Source organism: Osmerus eperlanus, chromosome 19 (genome assembly GCF_963692335.1).
Source record: "Osmerus eperlanus chromosome 19, fOsmEpe2.1, whole genome shotgun sequence".
NCBI lineage: Eukaryota > Metazoa > Chordata > Actinopteri > Osmeriformes > Osmeridae > Osmerus > Osmerus eperlanus.
The window spans coordinates 1,164,666-1,178,662 of record NC_085036.1 but is presented as its reverse complement, the minus strand read 5'-3'; the positions used below and the strand labels follow the sequence as shown (position 1 = coordinate 1,178,662).

Genomic DNA, 13,997 nt, shown 5'->3' with positions numbered 1-13,997 from the left:
TGACAGTTATTATGCACACAGTAAATCACAAATACATAAACATACTCTCTCTATATCTCTCCCTCCCTCCAGTATCTCCCTCTCACACACACAGCCTAAACCAGGTTAATATCCTGTAATATCATTTCTCTGTGTCTCTGGCTTTATGAGGCTTAATGTAATAGATCTTATGCCTATGAGGATGCATTTGCTTCTGCTTGAGTAGATCTTGAATCTGCTTTAACCCGACTCTCCCTGTATTAGCTGCCACAACACATCCACTGTACAAGCTGCGGTTAGGACTTAACCACAATGCCAACATGTCACAACCTTTCACCTTGGAACCAAAATACTGAATTAAAACCCAATACAGAAATTGACAATGTGATTGAAATTCGATGCCATGAAAACATGAGAAGAGAAAACATGTCAAAGAGTCTATCCAACGTGAGTTGAATGCTGCACCCGATCAAATTTGCAAAAGGGTTATCAAGGGGTATTCAACCTTTTATTGACATTTTCTATGTAATCTTTCCCTAATCGGGGGAACTCACATTGGGGATATACATGTCTCTCTCAAGTGCTGTGGCCAAAGGAGGAAAGCAGGACTCTCAGGTACATTGTCCTGGGTTGTGGACTAATAATCAAGAGAGTTCCAAAGCGTTGTCAAGCGCTCTGTTTACCCTTCTGACACACTTGCGGGAGTGTTTTCTTTCTTCCTGATTGGAATTCTGGGGCATGGCTTATCAAGTCCCATTATTCTTTTTGCTGGCTGAGACTGAAATAAACCCTGAATGGCTAGCCGGTGGAAAAAACAATGTCGGATTTGTTTTGTTTTCATGAGTATTTGATCTAAAACCCCACAGAGCATTGGTCATCAGTCTGTGTGGGTGAAATAAAAATAAACTTACACTTTGGTGGTTTATGGTTGCTGTTAGTATATTTATTTATTTATATTTGGTCTCCATATGCAACTGGTGTTATCTTTTTTATATTTTTTTTATAATATCTCGTACTTACTTTGTAAATTGTATGTATACTTCTGTCCACTTTGCTGCTGCAATGACCGAATTTGCCCATTGTAGGACGAATAAAGGTATATCTTATCTTAAGGAGATGGAGACATCTAAGAAGTGTGTGGATGTTCATGTTTCATAGTACCCTTGGTTTATTTTTAGAGTAACCTTTGTCAGCTGGACTTGCTACTATGAATAAAGGTAACAGCAGGCCTCCCACGACCACAACCATGTCTTTCTTGAATAAAGGAACTGAGTGGAGACAATGAGTCAGCTAGCCTTTGTAATGCTTCTGAGACAACACACCTCGAGATGTCACTGGGACTGAGTGATGTAGCGTAATAGAGCGTTAGGAGAGAATACTGCCACTTTATAAAGTTGACATTGGTGTTAAAAAAATACAAATAAAAAACATTTGCAGCATCAGACCTCAGAAATGACCATTGGGCACTGGCGAAAGGTTCCTCCTTAAAAATGTTCAAACAGTGACTGACTACCACCCACTTACACATGAGTACACACACACACACACACACACACACACACACACACACACACACACACACACACACACACACACACACACACACACACACACACACACACACACACACACACACACACACAATAGGGGTCTCTAACCTTTCAAGCCCTGACCTCTCCTGCTTCAAAAGGAGATTCAGTGTGCATATGTCTCTCTTTTCTCTCTCCCTCTCCCTGCCACCCCTGTTCCGAGGGTCCTTTCTCCACAGCTTACAGATTGTCTCTCAAGGTTCTTTTGCGCAGAACCCACAACCCCCCTCGTTCACACCCTGGCAGTGCTACTTGCTCCCCAAATGGGGACCAGCTTCTGAGGTCCTTTCCCAATGAAAACGATTTCATCAGAAACAGAAGTTTAGGAGATGAAGAAGATAAAGGGGTGCTGATTGGTTTACAGCCCACCTCCCCTTGAATACTGTGATGTCCAGCAGGGTCACTACTCATCCTATTTTGTTTAGCCAAGCTTTCAAGAATAAGGTTGTCCCTGACTTGACTAAGCCTTTGCTTTCCAAAGCAACTCATTTGCGTCAGCTTATGAGGAGGAGTGGTTTTAGCAATTCTGGGTTATGTCCTTGCCCCCGCTATTCCAATGAAAGGTGGATGTGTTGAGGATCTGTCTTGTCCCACTTATGGCATTTTTATATTTGTTGTTGCGGTTGTAACATTTCTAAATCATGCCTGGCAGTTGCGAAGCAGAGAGCACGGTCATGAAAAACGAGGACCCCAAACGGCGCACAGAAACCCACTATCACGTCTCGCCATTATGATTGGCACCTTGCCGGAGTGGGTCATAATGAGTGATCCCACTCCCCCATCTTGGTGAGTGCAAGGGAACTGGCACATAGCAGGAAATCACTGCCATCCCTGCATGGGAGCCAGCTGTGAGTGAGATTCCACCACCCACAGCCATACCGGTGTCACGATAATGGACGTCCCCACTGTGTGCTGTGACTCAGCACACAGTAAGCGTAGCCTGGAGGGAATAGATGTTTCTATAACCACAACCATTAAAAAAAAGAAAAGAAAATGTTACGTAGTTCTTGTGCACTGAAGCATGCTATCTGAGTGTAGCAGCAAGCTTCTAAGTAAGAGGAAGAGGGAAACACCAGAATGACCTCAAAGCACCCATGTGACGGTCATCTCTTTGTTGTTTACACCAAAAGGGGGCTCTAGTATAAGCTGTCAACGTCCACTGGTGACAACGGACTGCACAGTTCCTGGAATCAATAACCAGATAACGAGTAAGCTCAGATGAGGAACCACCTTTCTTATCTTGTCTGGGCCTGCTCTACCCGCTGCAGGTGAGCCAGTGAGTGAGGGAATCCGTCACTAGAGAAACTATTCCATAGAAGTCAAAATCGTTCAGATCTAAATATCCATGGCAAAACCCCAGATGGTACATGGATGTAGAGGTTTAAATATAAAGAATGTAACATTTCTGTGTGAGGCTGAAGCGCACTGAAACATTGCCAAGGATCATAGTGTAGTAGGCTGTAACTAGCACAGGATCATGGTTAACATAGTCCTTTTCATGTACATAGGCTTTTGGCTTGATTAGGTTCCTACATACATGGATCTATGACTTCACACTACCAGACACTGGGGACATGAAACATTCTCACCTTGTGGCTTGGCAGCAAGAGCTTCTTTGCTGATCGACACCTTGCCAATAACGTCATCACGACTGGAATGACACAGGGGACATGGGTTAGGAAATGCCATAAAACAGCCAATTATTGGCATACCTGAGATTCTGTGGCACATTATGATTAACACAACTAAACATGCATGCGCAGTGTACAGGTTAACAAATTGCAAGTCTTTTATTATCAAGGATGATAAAAAGGAAGCTGAGGACAGGCATCAGATTTTCAAAACAATCTTCAAATAAAAATATCAGCAGATTGAAGCAGACTTGGATGAAATTAGCAACCATGAGTTTTTAAGCAAAATGTAACAATTTAAATTAGAAACACAGACAGTTTTTAGTTGTCATGGGAAACATGGAAATGTTAAATGTTTTAAATATTTCTTACACTTTTTCCGTTTTAAAGCTTAGGAAGATTCAAAGAGTAGTCTCTTTTTTACCTGAGAGAGTCCTCATCTAGTACATGGAATGACACAGTGTGGAAGGATGGGGGCAGGTGGACGTTGTACTCCTCCCCCCAGAATGGAGACAGAGTCTTCCATATTGTGGCCGTCCTAGGAAAGAGAGGTCATGGCAACAATAGACGCATAGCACCATAGCGTCATTGAGGGGATCTCTTGAATGATGTTAGTGTTTGCTGTTGACATAGAATGATCAATCTCTAACAACATTGGCAGAGACAATACATAAGATTCAAGACCAAACAGCCAAGAGACTAAATGGCTGAACCTTCACGCTGTGATCTGCTCCAAGTCAGGGGAAGGCCTGAACCCGAACAAAGGCTACCGTTTTCCCAAAAATTACTTTTGTTTGACTATTATTTGCTGTGGTCCAACCTACCTGGTTTAAGCCTAATTCAAGCTTCGGCACCCAGCCTTCCACTAATTTTATATTGAAAACAGCAGGCTCAAATCCCTCATTAAAAGGTTTTACTAGCGACACCCTGCATCTACCTCCAACTCGCTATCAGCAAGAGAGACAGAGGTTACACTGTTAAACATTAACAAGCAACGTTGGTCTTTTTCACTCTATATCAACAGCTTGTCAGGACACCAAGTAACTAAGCCTAGAGATTTCACACTACTACTGACAGAGATAATGACTGTGAATCCTGACTGGTAATCTAACCTCACTAATGACCATTGTTTAATATTGGACAATTTTCTTTTTAAGGAAATATTCACTTTTAAGGAAATATTCTTTTAAGATACAGTGAACTGATTAAACACTCTCTTGGCTGTCATTAGATCACATCCAGATGGATATGATTATATGAATAAGGCTTTAGGCAGCTTAGATGTGCCGTATTAATTGAAAATAAGTGGCGCTCCATGGAAATTATGATCAAATTAATCATCAGTTAAATTTATGATAATCGCCTTAGCTCAAAGAAAGCAGCAGTGGCAGTGGGATCTTCAGCCAGCGTAATGGCAAAAACAGACCGTGAGAACACACACACAGACACACACATACCTAATGATGGCCTCATTGTCAATCCTCACGATGCAGTATGGATCACTGCTCCCAGTTCTACAGATATCAGAGAAGGCATCAGGAAAACAAGAACTGCAACCATACATTCAGCTGAATGACACAAAAAGCATATGCAACACTCAATCCAGTTTCACAGATCACATCGGAAATCCTTTTAAGATTTATGGGTTAGTTTGTCAAAGCATCCCTCCAACATGTAACAGGAGGCAAGATTAATCATTTTCTATAACTATGGCACAAACATCAGCTTATTTTCATAAGATACAGTACCTAGATCAGTTTCAATATCAGACGTGTGTGTGTGTGCGTCCGTCCATCCTTCCTTTGGTGTAAGTCAAAGTCTTTGTCAAAAGGGCACCCAATGCGTAACAGTATCTGTACTGCAGCCTTTGCCGGCCCTCACTTCAAAAGAGCTATCCTGGGTACCAGCGGGCTACAGAACTGGACCAGGAGAGTAGCAGTCTGCTGCTGGCCTTTCAAGCCTCAACCATTGATCCCCCAGCAGCTGGGATCCTACCCATTTCTCTCCCCAAACCCTAAACGCTGGCTCTCTGGACCAAGAGATTGGACACAATGTCAGGTCCTAGACTGAAGATACATTGACCGTAGAGACGAGAGGGCCAAACATCCTGATAATGTGTATTACAGTCACAGCACACAGGATCGTTCTCCTATGGTCTTCTATTCATAGATGAGACAGAGAGTTTGTCACTAACAATTACAGTTTCTCTAGCTCAGATATACAACACTAATGAACAAAACTGTATCAAATTCCCTAAACTGTATTGGCATTTTTGTTTTTCTGCTGCCGGGCACTTTATCAAGTTCTTCAGAGGGGCAATGGTTTATATAAGTCACCATGAAAGAACAGGTTCCCTCCCTTGAGAGAGATAATCACCTGCAGAGTTTGACTGCGTGATAGTGGGGTGGGGGGTATATTAAAAGTGAAGATTGTTTTGTTTGGGTTGGAATTGAATTCTGCGGCAGATGCAGGATTAGTGACACATAACACGGCCATTAACGAGCTCCTTGGCTGCAGAGTGGTGAATACAACTGCAGGGTGATTCATTTAAGTGTGCTGTTATCTTTGTGATGGAGAAACCGGGGGCTGCCATCAGATCAGGTACTACATGAAATAGGCCAGTTGTTTGTCAGTTTAACCACGTACACATTTGGTGTGAACCACCTGCAGCACTGTGATAGCACCAGTGCGACGAGGAGACAAGGGTTTGTTTTTTTCGCCCCACACACAGCGTCCTCTAAAGAGACTATTTCCTTGCCGAGAGCCTTATATTTAGAGACAATGACCTGCGCAAATTTAAACAAGGCTGTTTCTATGTGGACTGAAGAAGTCCTCCTAGGTTTTCAGACATCCCAACCTGCAAAACTCATTTCAGGGAGGTGGCTTCACTTCACTCATTTGGGGAAGCGTGTCTTTGTATTCGCGGGGAGGTGAGCAAGTCATCCTATTTGGGGGGAGTTTACTCGTATTTGGGGGGAGTGTTTTCACATGGGGATGTACTCATATTAGTGGGTGTGTTTTGCACTTCAGGGCCACCGTAGTCTGAGGGGCCTGAGGAGAGACATCTGCAGTTTGACCCTATTGGAGTCGACACAGTGCTTATGAGAATGTCGGAGTGCAAATGAAGCCGACCTAATAGTGTGGGAAAGTTTAACAAAACTTCGAACAAAATTGCTGTTGTGTGGAATACATGCAGGGAAGAACTTGCCTTTCATTGGAGCGTGGATGTTAGAGCATTTAAAGCGGGAACAATCCCGGCATGAGAGGACACATACAACTAGCCAGGACAGCCGCTGTGAGCGACACCAGTTGCTAAACACAGGCTAGTTGTATGTGTCCTCTCGTATTTCACGCATAGGCCTACTAACACCGTAGCAACATGTCCACAGACAGCATTTAGACAGTAGGCTATTGTGTGTATGACCGTTTTTATTATATTTATTTATTACTTATAATTTAGTAAAGTGATAGTTTGGTTTGCATAGATGAAAGCGATCTAGCATGGGCGTCGGGACTATTTTGATTAGCGTAACACTAAGGTATGAGAGGAAATTAAATTAATTTAAAAAAAAATAGTTTATCCAAAAATAAAACATCTCAATCACTCACCTTTATTTTGTTCCATATCCATATGACATACAAAAGGAGATATAAGGCAGAATGCTGCATTAGTCAGTCAGTTTCATGCTAATACAGTTAATTAAATGGTGAATGACAATGTCTTGACGATAAGTCGATTAATCGTTCTAAAAATCATTATATTTGTATATTATCAAAATAATTGTTTGTTGCAGCCCTAGTACACACACACACACACACACAGTGTGTGATAAACTGTGCACAGTCGGTCTGTTTCTCTTCAGAAAAGACATGGCTCTGAGCAATTGTATGTATCATTTGACAAGCAATGTAAAATCACTCTCTCCCTGTACTGCATTTATATGAAAAGGAGAGTGCATATTCACACACTTTAACAGCCTTGAAACCTCTTTGGAATGTGTGTCTGTTTTATGTCATTTTTTAAAACTAGGATACTCTTTTGTAAGAGGTTGTATGACAAACACTGTATTTGTTTCATTCTGTTGCCTAATGTTTAGAGACAGCAGTACGAAAGGTAGACAGTAATGTAGCTCTTTTTGACATTTCTCCAAAGGCTTTGCAATGTCCCTTTTCATGAGATAAAGTCTCCTCCAACATAGAATTCCTCCTTTTGCTACTGTCAACAAATGAACATTTTGGGGGAAAAAAGTAATACCCCTCTACAGGTCGTCATCCTACTATTTCTTGCCTATTAAAATTGGGCCAATTCACCTCACTTGACAGAAATTGGATTAATACAACACTAAATGAAAGTGGCAATATGACTCCAGGTTGTTACTATTTAGTTGACAAAGGACCAACAAGCTGTCAGCACCATGTTGTAAGCTGCCCAGCCACCAGGCAAATCCATAAAAATAAATCCAGGATACAGATACTGTTGCTCTTGGCTTCTATTCTGCTAGTGCAGCGTTAAACAGACTTAGTGTAAATACTTGATATGGTAGCTATGTATCCTAGCAAAATCTTTGCTTATTCCAATTGACGAAAGGACAGAATTAGCATACGAATGTTTTGTGTCATTCCAAAAGAATTCCAGTGAGATCCACCATTAATTAGTATGAAATGCCAGTCTCTCTAACAACAAAGCAAGGTAGGTCACCGCATAACCAAGCAAAGGACTCCCTGAATGGTGGAATCCAGGCACTTCAGAGGAATGGACTTCTCATAGATGTCACGTTCTTCTTCTTCGGTGCCAATGATGCCAGAGAACGCAGTGGAATAAAAATTTGGATTTTTATAGACAGAGCTTTTCTTTTTTTTGTGTGTGTGTGATTTAGACATTGAGAATAATCAAATTGATATGTTGTTGGATGCTTTACTATAGGCTACCATTTTTGAAGTAATGTAATTTGTCTGGCTTGAATTGGCACAAGTGCAATTCAGCTTTATGTGCCAAGTATTGACTAATTGACTAAGAGCTGATAATCACAGCCACCGTATCCTTTTAGCTGCACTGTTACACTCCTATTGTAATATATTACACGTATTGTACACTCCTAAATCCACTACTACACTCACACCTACTGAACCATTCATTTCTCTAAATAGACAAAAGAATAAGACAGGGTTTTTTCATAATAGTTCAGTCTCTTCCTGATATAGTGTTTTATTGACTGCTGGTCTAGTAGTATAAATAATGACTGTGAAAAGACACATTTATAAAACTGTATGAATCTTTAGTCAAATTTCCAAATATCTATTTGAAAACAGATTTAGGGTAAATCCTCTAACATCAAATAGTCAAAAACCATTGACCAAACACAATTTCGCCCTATTTAATGTGTTATAAAGGGTGTTTAACCTGCCATATTCAACTGAAGGGAATCTAGATAGTTATGTGAAGTTACAACGGCAAATTGGTTGTCAATTAGGAAGTACATTATTCCAATTCTGTGCGTGTGTGCGCGCGTGTGAGTTTAAGCGTGTGATGCTAGCAATTTGGAAAGTCCTGTCCAAATAAAGCCGGCCAATGAAGAACGAAAGAAAGAACTGAACAAGTTATGAGTACAGAAGCCTACTTACATGTCCTTAATAGGCAAATTTTTGCCCTCGACAATTCGAATAAATAAAGTGCTTCGTTTTGCCATTGTCACAAATCCGAATGTTCAGACGATGACTGTCCAGCCTCTTTGATTGATTATCAAGCGCAGATTGTTCTCTTAACAGCAGCTGTGAAACAACAACGTTATTCCTCTGACAGCTTTCACTTTACAGGACTAGAACTGGTCAATGCAGTATCGTAGCCCGTGCAGCAACTCATCTCCCAACAGTGGTCTACGGTGTTCTATCCAGGTTCGAGGTTTGTAGTAAACGCGAGCATGTTTCGTGGTAGACCACCGTCTGATCCAGACACTCAGAATCGTATTGGACGATTGTCCAATGACGCGTCCTCATTAACATTTGTCTTGGGAAATGAAGTTTGTTTCTTCCTCCACGAATCGTAGTACGTGCACTGCCACTGACAGACATTTGTGTATGTCTGGTTGAGCATAAACTGAATATTTGCTAAACTTATGATTGAATCAAGGAATTACCGTTTTTGTATATGGGAAAACAAAAGTTCTCTGTTGATAATAACAGGGGTTACTTAGAAAAATGGGACAGTCAAAGGATCCGCTCCATTCGAAGAATGAAGGGACAGATGGGATAGCATGAGGTGCAATAATGTAACTTTAAAAATGGTCAAATGAAGGATTCTTCTAATCATTAATTCATAGAAAGACACAGAGGCTAATACACTAATTAATTTGCATTATCTCTGGTGAAACAACAACCCCCTCCAAAATAATTCATACACAGATATTACATAGTTCTACTATCATTGAATACAATAAAAGTGTGTTTTGCTAAACTTGAAAAAAATTCTGATTTATCGAATTTATGGCAGTCTAGACACGAATACATACTGATGAAGTCCAGTATGATTAGGTCATACATTTCTGCAAACATTTTCTATTGAAAGATCCTTCAAGACGTTCTGAAGTTTACAGAAAGTTATTAGGGTTAGGGTTATACTTCACAGGTGCTCTGTGTGCAGGGGACCTGGCTTAGCGTGTTGAAGTAGCAGAGTGGTTGACCCAGAACCAAGGCAGTATTTGTAACCTTGCCACTAGCCTCATAGGGCAGGATCTCAGGGGTGCGATCCACAGACACAACTACACAAAATAAATGAAAGAAATGTCATCTGTCGCTAATTACATTTCATGGTATATGGCAGCATAGTATTATCCTAATGCAAAACTACTGTGAGTCACTGAATTATAATTTCTCAACATTAAAGAGAAACGTAACCAGACAGTTCATATTGGATTTTAGTGGCATTTCACTTTAAAGTGGGTCAAATTTGAAATTAAGAAATGCGTTACAAACCACCTGTTTCTCTGTGTTTGTATCTGATGCTATTGCTTCACAATGTACCACAAGTGATATCCTTTCTTTATAATTAGAGTCGTCATCTTTGTGGATTAGGTCATACATTTCTGCAAACATTTTCTATTGAAAGATCCTTCAAGACGTTCTGAAGTTTACAGAAAGTTATTAAGTTCCATAAGAAACGTTTAGAAATTAATGGTGACAGAAAGCACAGGTAACAGTATCTGCCCAAGAAGAAGAAGTCTCTTGTTCCAGTTTAATGTCAAGTTAGCACATTTTTTTAAACATGTGCAGTCTCTGACAATAGAGGGACATAACAAGCTCAAGCAGCTACGAGACTCGAATAGAACATATCAGCAATAACTTGACTGCCTGTGATTGTAAACAGCAAATGTAGGCTACCTATATTGACTTCAGTTATTACAATTAATGATATACGCCACTAGGAGGAGCTGATAACAACACAACGATGTGCATTAGAGACGAGTCTACAACGGTGGCTCAGGTGCACGCTTAAATTCAGTTACTCTGAGTAAAATAATTTGTTACTAATTCATTACGTGTGTACAAGTCTGCTTTACATTACAGTCACACAATTACACTATATGCAATATAATGTTTAAATCGACTACTTTGTATGGTGAGCTTGTAGTGAGACATCAAAAGTATGGTTTGGAGTCTGTTAACTTATTTTTTTAAATAAAAGTTTATAGCCTGTTCTCCTATTCTAAAATGGCCGCGGGGCAGTTACACGATAGTAAACAAAAGCTGCAAGACACCCAATGCAACTGCCACGAGACACTTGCATACCACTATCAACAGAACAGTAACTGTCATGTACCAGTGGAGGCGCTGTCACCTACCACTAGCTACTGTCATGTACCAGCGGAGGCACTGGCATGTACCACTAGCTACTGTCACGTACCACTAGCTCCACTGGCACGTACCGCTAGGTGCCAGTAGAGGCACTGGCATGTACCACTAGCTACTGTCACGTGCCAGTGGAGGCACTGGCACGTACCACTAGCCACTGTCACGTGCCAGTGGAGGCACTGGCATGTACCACTAGCTACTGTCATGTACCACTCGCTCCACTGTCACGTACCACTCGCAGGGGCGTCTTAATAGCACTTGAGGCCCCTGGGCTATGGACTTTTTTTTTTCATTTTTTGAGGCCCCCCACACGCTAATCGCACAATCGCACAAGTTGCTTGTATTGTTATTTACATTCCGTTGCACGGTTTAGGCTGAAATTCAGAAATTCAAAAAGTGCCTTGTGTCAACGAAGGGAACTCAGTGCTAGCCTACGTCACAACATCAGCACACGTTAGCAACGACGCATGGATACAACGTGCATTGCTGTTGCACAGCAAGCATCGTATCGTGCCGTGGTGTACTAGCAGCATTATACATTTAAGCAATTCAAGACTTGCATATACAGTTCCCCATACAAGTAATATCACTATAAATTATGTATTTAAACTCAAGCTTGTGTGGTGCGTCCCTGTATTCAATGCCACAGCCTAAACTTTATGTCAAAAGAAACGTTTTTAATTTCTGGCGCATTCAAACAATCCCCTCAGTGAAGTTTGGCTAGCAACAGCAGGCTAGCTTGCTCGTAGCATAATTCAGCTTCTCCACGCAGGGCTCTAGACTGAGACTAAAAAGTTGCGTTTGAGGGCATATTTTCAGTTAGCAGATGGTACCGTTTGAATCGCGATTCCATCTGAAAAATACTGCCGGTGACAACGTTGTTAGAATAGCTTGTCTCAAAGGGGGTTCAGCTTGTTTCATATTAAATGGACCCATCTGCAACCGACGCAAGCAAGCACACCCTACAAATTGTACCCTCTTTAGTTTTTGTTACATTTTGTTACATTTTGTTTAGATAAGGGGGAGGGGGGGGCCTCCCCTCCCTCCACATACACCACCAGATGCCACTGTAGAGCAGAGTAATGACACCGCGAATACGGACGTTTATCATCATTATTATTTTGTATTATTATTTAGAGGCCCCTGATTGGTCGAGGCCCCGGGCTTAAGCCCAGGTAAGCCCGTGCATTAAGGCGCCACTGACCACTCGCTACAGTACAGTACAGTTTAGGTTCTAACCGCTACTGGAAATTGTAGGGTGTGCTTGCTTGCGTCGGTTGCAGGTGGGTCCGTCCTCTAAGTTTTTCCCTTCTAGTGATATTTTCAAGCATTAGCCTACTCATATTGCATATTTCATTAAGAACACCCTTTGAAACAGCTGCGAACCTCCTTTGAAACAAGCTACTGTAACAACGTTGTCACTGGCAGTGTGGAATCGCGATTCAAACAGTACCGTCTGCTAACTGAAAATATGACCCCCAAAACGTAAATAACTTTGACATTAATGTAGGGGGAAATGGCTAATTCAAAATAAGTTTGCTAGAGGCAAGCTAGCTGCTGTTGCTCCACATTTCACTGATTGTTTGAAAGCACCGGAAATGAGAACGTTTCTTTTGACATAAAGTTTAGCTGTGGCTTTGAAGTCTGACTGAGGCTAATGTCAAAACAAGCCGCGGTGTCACTCAAATTCCAAGTTTTACACAAATCACAAAAATATCCTGACCCGCTGGCTATCTTCACAATCGCCATATCTTTAAAACACTGCCCTCCTTCTGATTTTTGATGTAGAATTGACCCTGGTACGAAATTAAGAAAATACTCATCAGAGATCGACAACAGCTGACGCAATCGTCAACGGAGGCTGACGGTGCTCTCACGTAGCAAACCAAAGTTTTTACAGCAACCTACATTAAAATCTCACCACCTGGCTGTCTTCACAATAGTCATATCGTCATAACATTGCCCTCCTTCTGTTTGTTGGTGTAGAATTGACCGAACTATAAAATTACGAAAATACTAAACTACTAGGACGCTTGCATGGCTGCCGCCTAGGCAGTCTCACGGGCGACGCGCACTCGCTCAAATTACAAAGACTTTCACGACCTAAATAAAAAATCCGAGATGGCAGTCCCACTCGAAATTGCTTTCTCAACAAAACCCAACGGTTGGTAATTTTGGTGGTTGGCATTTTTCACTCATAATCCAAGCTCCAATTTGCGTGCTAGAACGTCTCTATCACGTTGTATCCATGCGTCGTTGCTAACGTGTGCTGACGTAGTGACGTAGGGTAGCACTGGTACCCTTCGTTGACAGAAGACACTTTTTGCCACAAAAACGTTGTAACCTCCTAAACTGTGCAACGGAGTGTAAATAAAAATACAAGCAACTCAATCGCTACCAAGACGAAACTTTTGACACCTAGGTTGTCTATGTAGTCTAAATATTGACTGAGGCTTAGGGGGGCAAAAATAAATAATAACTAGAAAAGGCTGTTCCTGCGAAACAGCAGTGAGAATGCTGAAAACCTGAATGGGGATAGTGACCATGCTAAAAAAAGCTGAAAATAGTGAAAATTTAGTAGAAAGTTATAAGCTGAAGCTTCAAAGCGCCCAAAAGGTATTTTTTGAAATGGGCAGGAGCTGGACTACAGAAAAGAGAAGAACAATGCAAAAAGAGAAATAATTCAGAAGAATTTGAAAATTTAGTAGAAAGTCATTTGCTCAGGTTTCAAAAGGTCTGAAATGTATTTTAGAGAGGACCTGGAGCTAACTGATTAAAATGCTGCAGCAAAAAAAGTTGAACTATTGTGGGTAGTAAATAAGATCATGCTACATCTAACCAGCGGATCATCTTGCAAGTGTGTCAAAATTGTATTTTTACAGACTGTATTAACACCGTAGGCGTGAATAATAGGCTGTAAGGTGAACCCCATTATTGTTTCAACCCGCTCCAC

At 41.3% G+C, this 13,997-nt stretch overlaps 1 protein-coding gene across 6 annotated transcripts in view; it reads right to left on the bottom strand.

The window, feature by feature from the left end:
- The window catches only part of rasa4 (RAS p21 protein activator 4), a 29,419-nt gene extending 20,050 nt beyond the window's left edge, over window positions 1–9,369 (bottom strand). For 2 of the 6 annotated variants that reach the window (XM_062485516.1, XM_062485517.1), the window contains exons 1-4: window positions 8,822–9,358; window positions 4,657–4,713; window positions 3,624–3,737; window positions 3,158–3,219 (exon numbers count right to left, since the gene is read on the bottom strand). In XM_062485516.1, the coding sequence (XP_062341500.1) occupies window positions 3,158–3,219; window positions 3,624–3,737; window positions 4,657–4,713; window positions 8,822–8,886 (298 nt within the window). In that variant the 5' untranslated portion in view covers window positions 8,887–9,358. Of the gene's footprint in view, window positions 1–3,157; window positions 3,220–3,623; window positions 3,738–4,656; window positions 4,714–8,821 lie in introns of all 6 variants that reach the window. The other 4 variants (XR_009932792.1, XM_062485519.1, XM_062485520.1 and 1 more) reach the window with 4 other exon arrangements.
- Window positions 9,370–13,997: the final 4,628 nt, after the last annotated feature.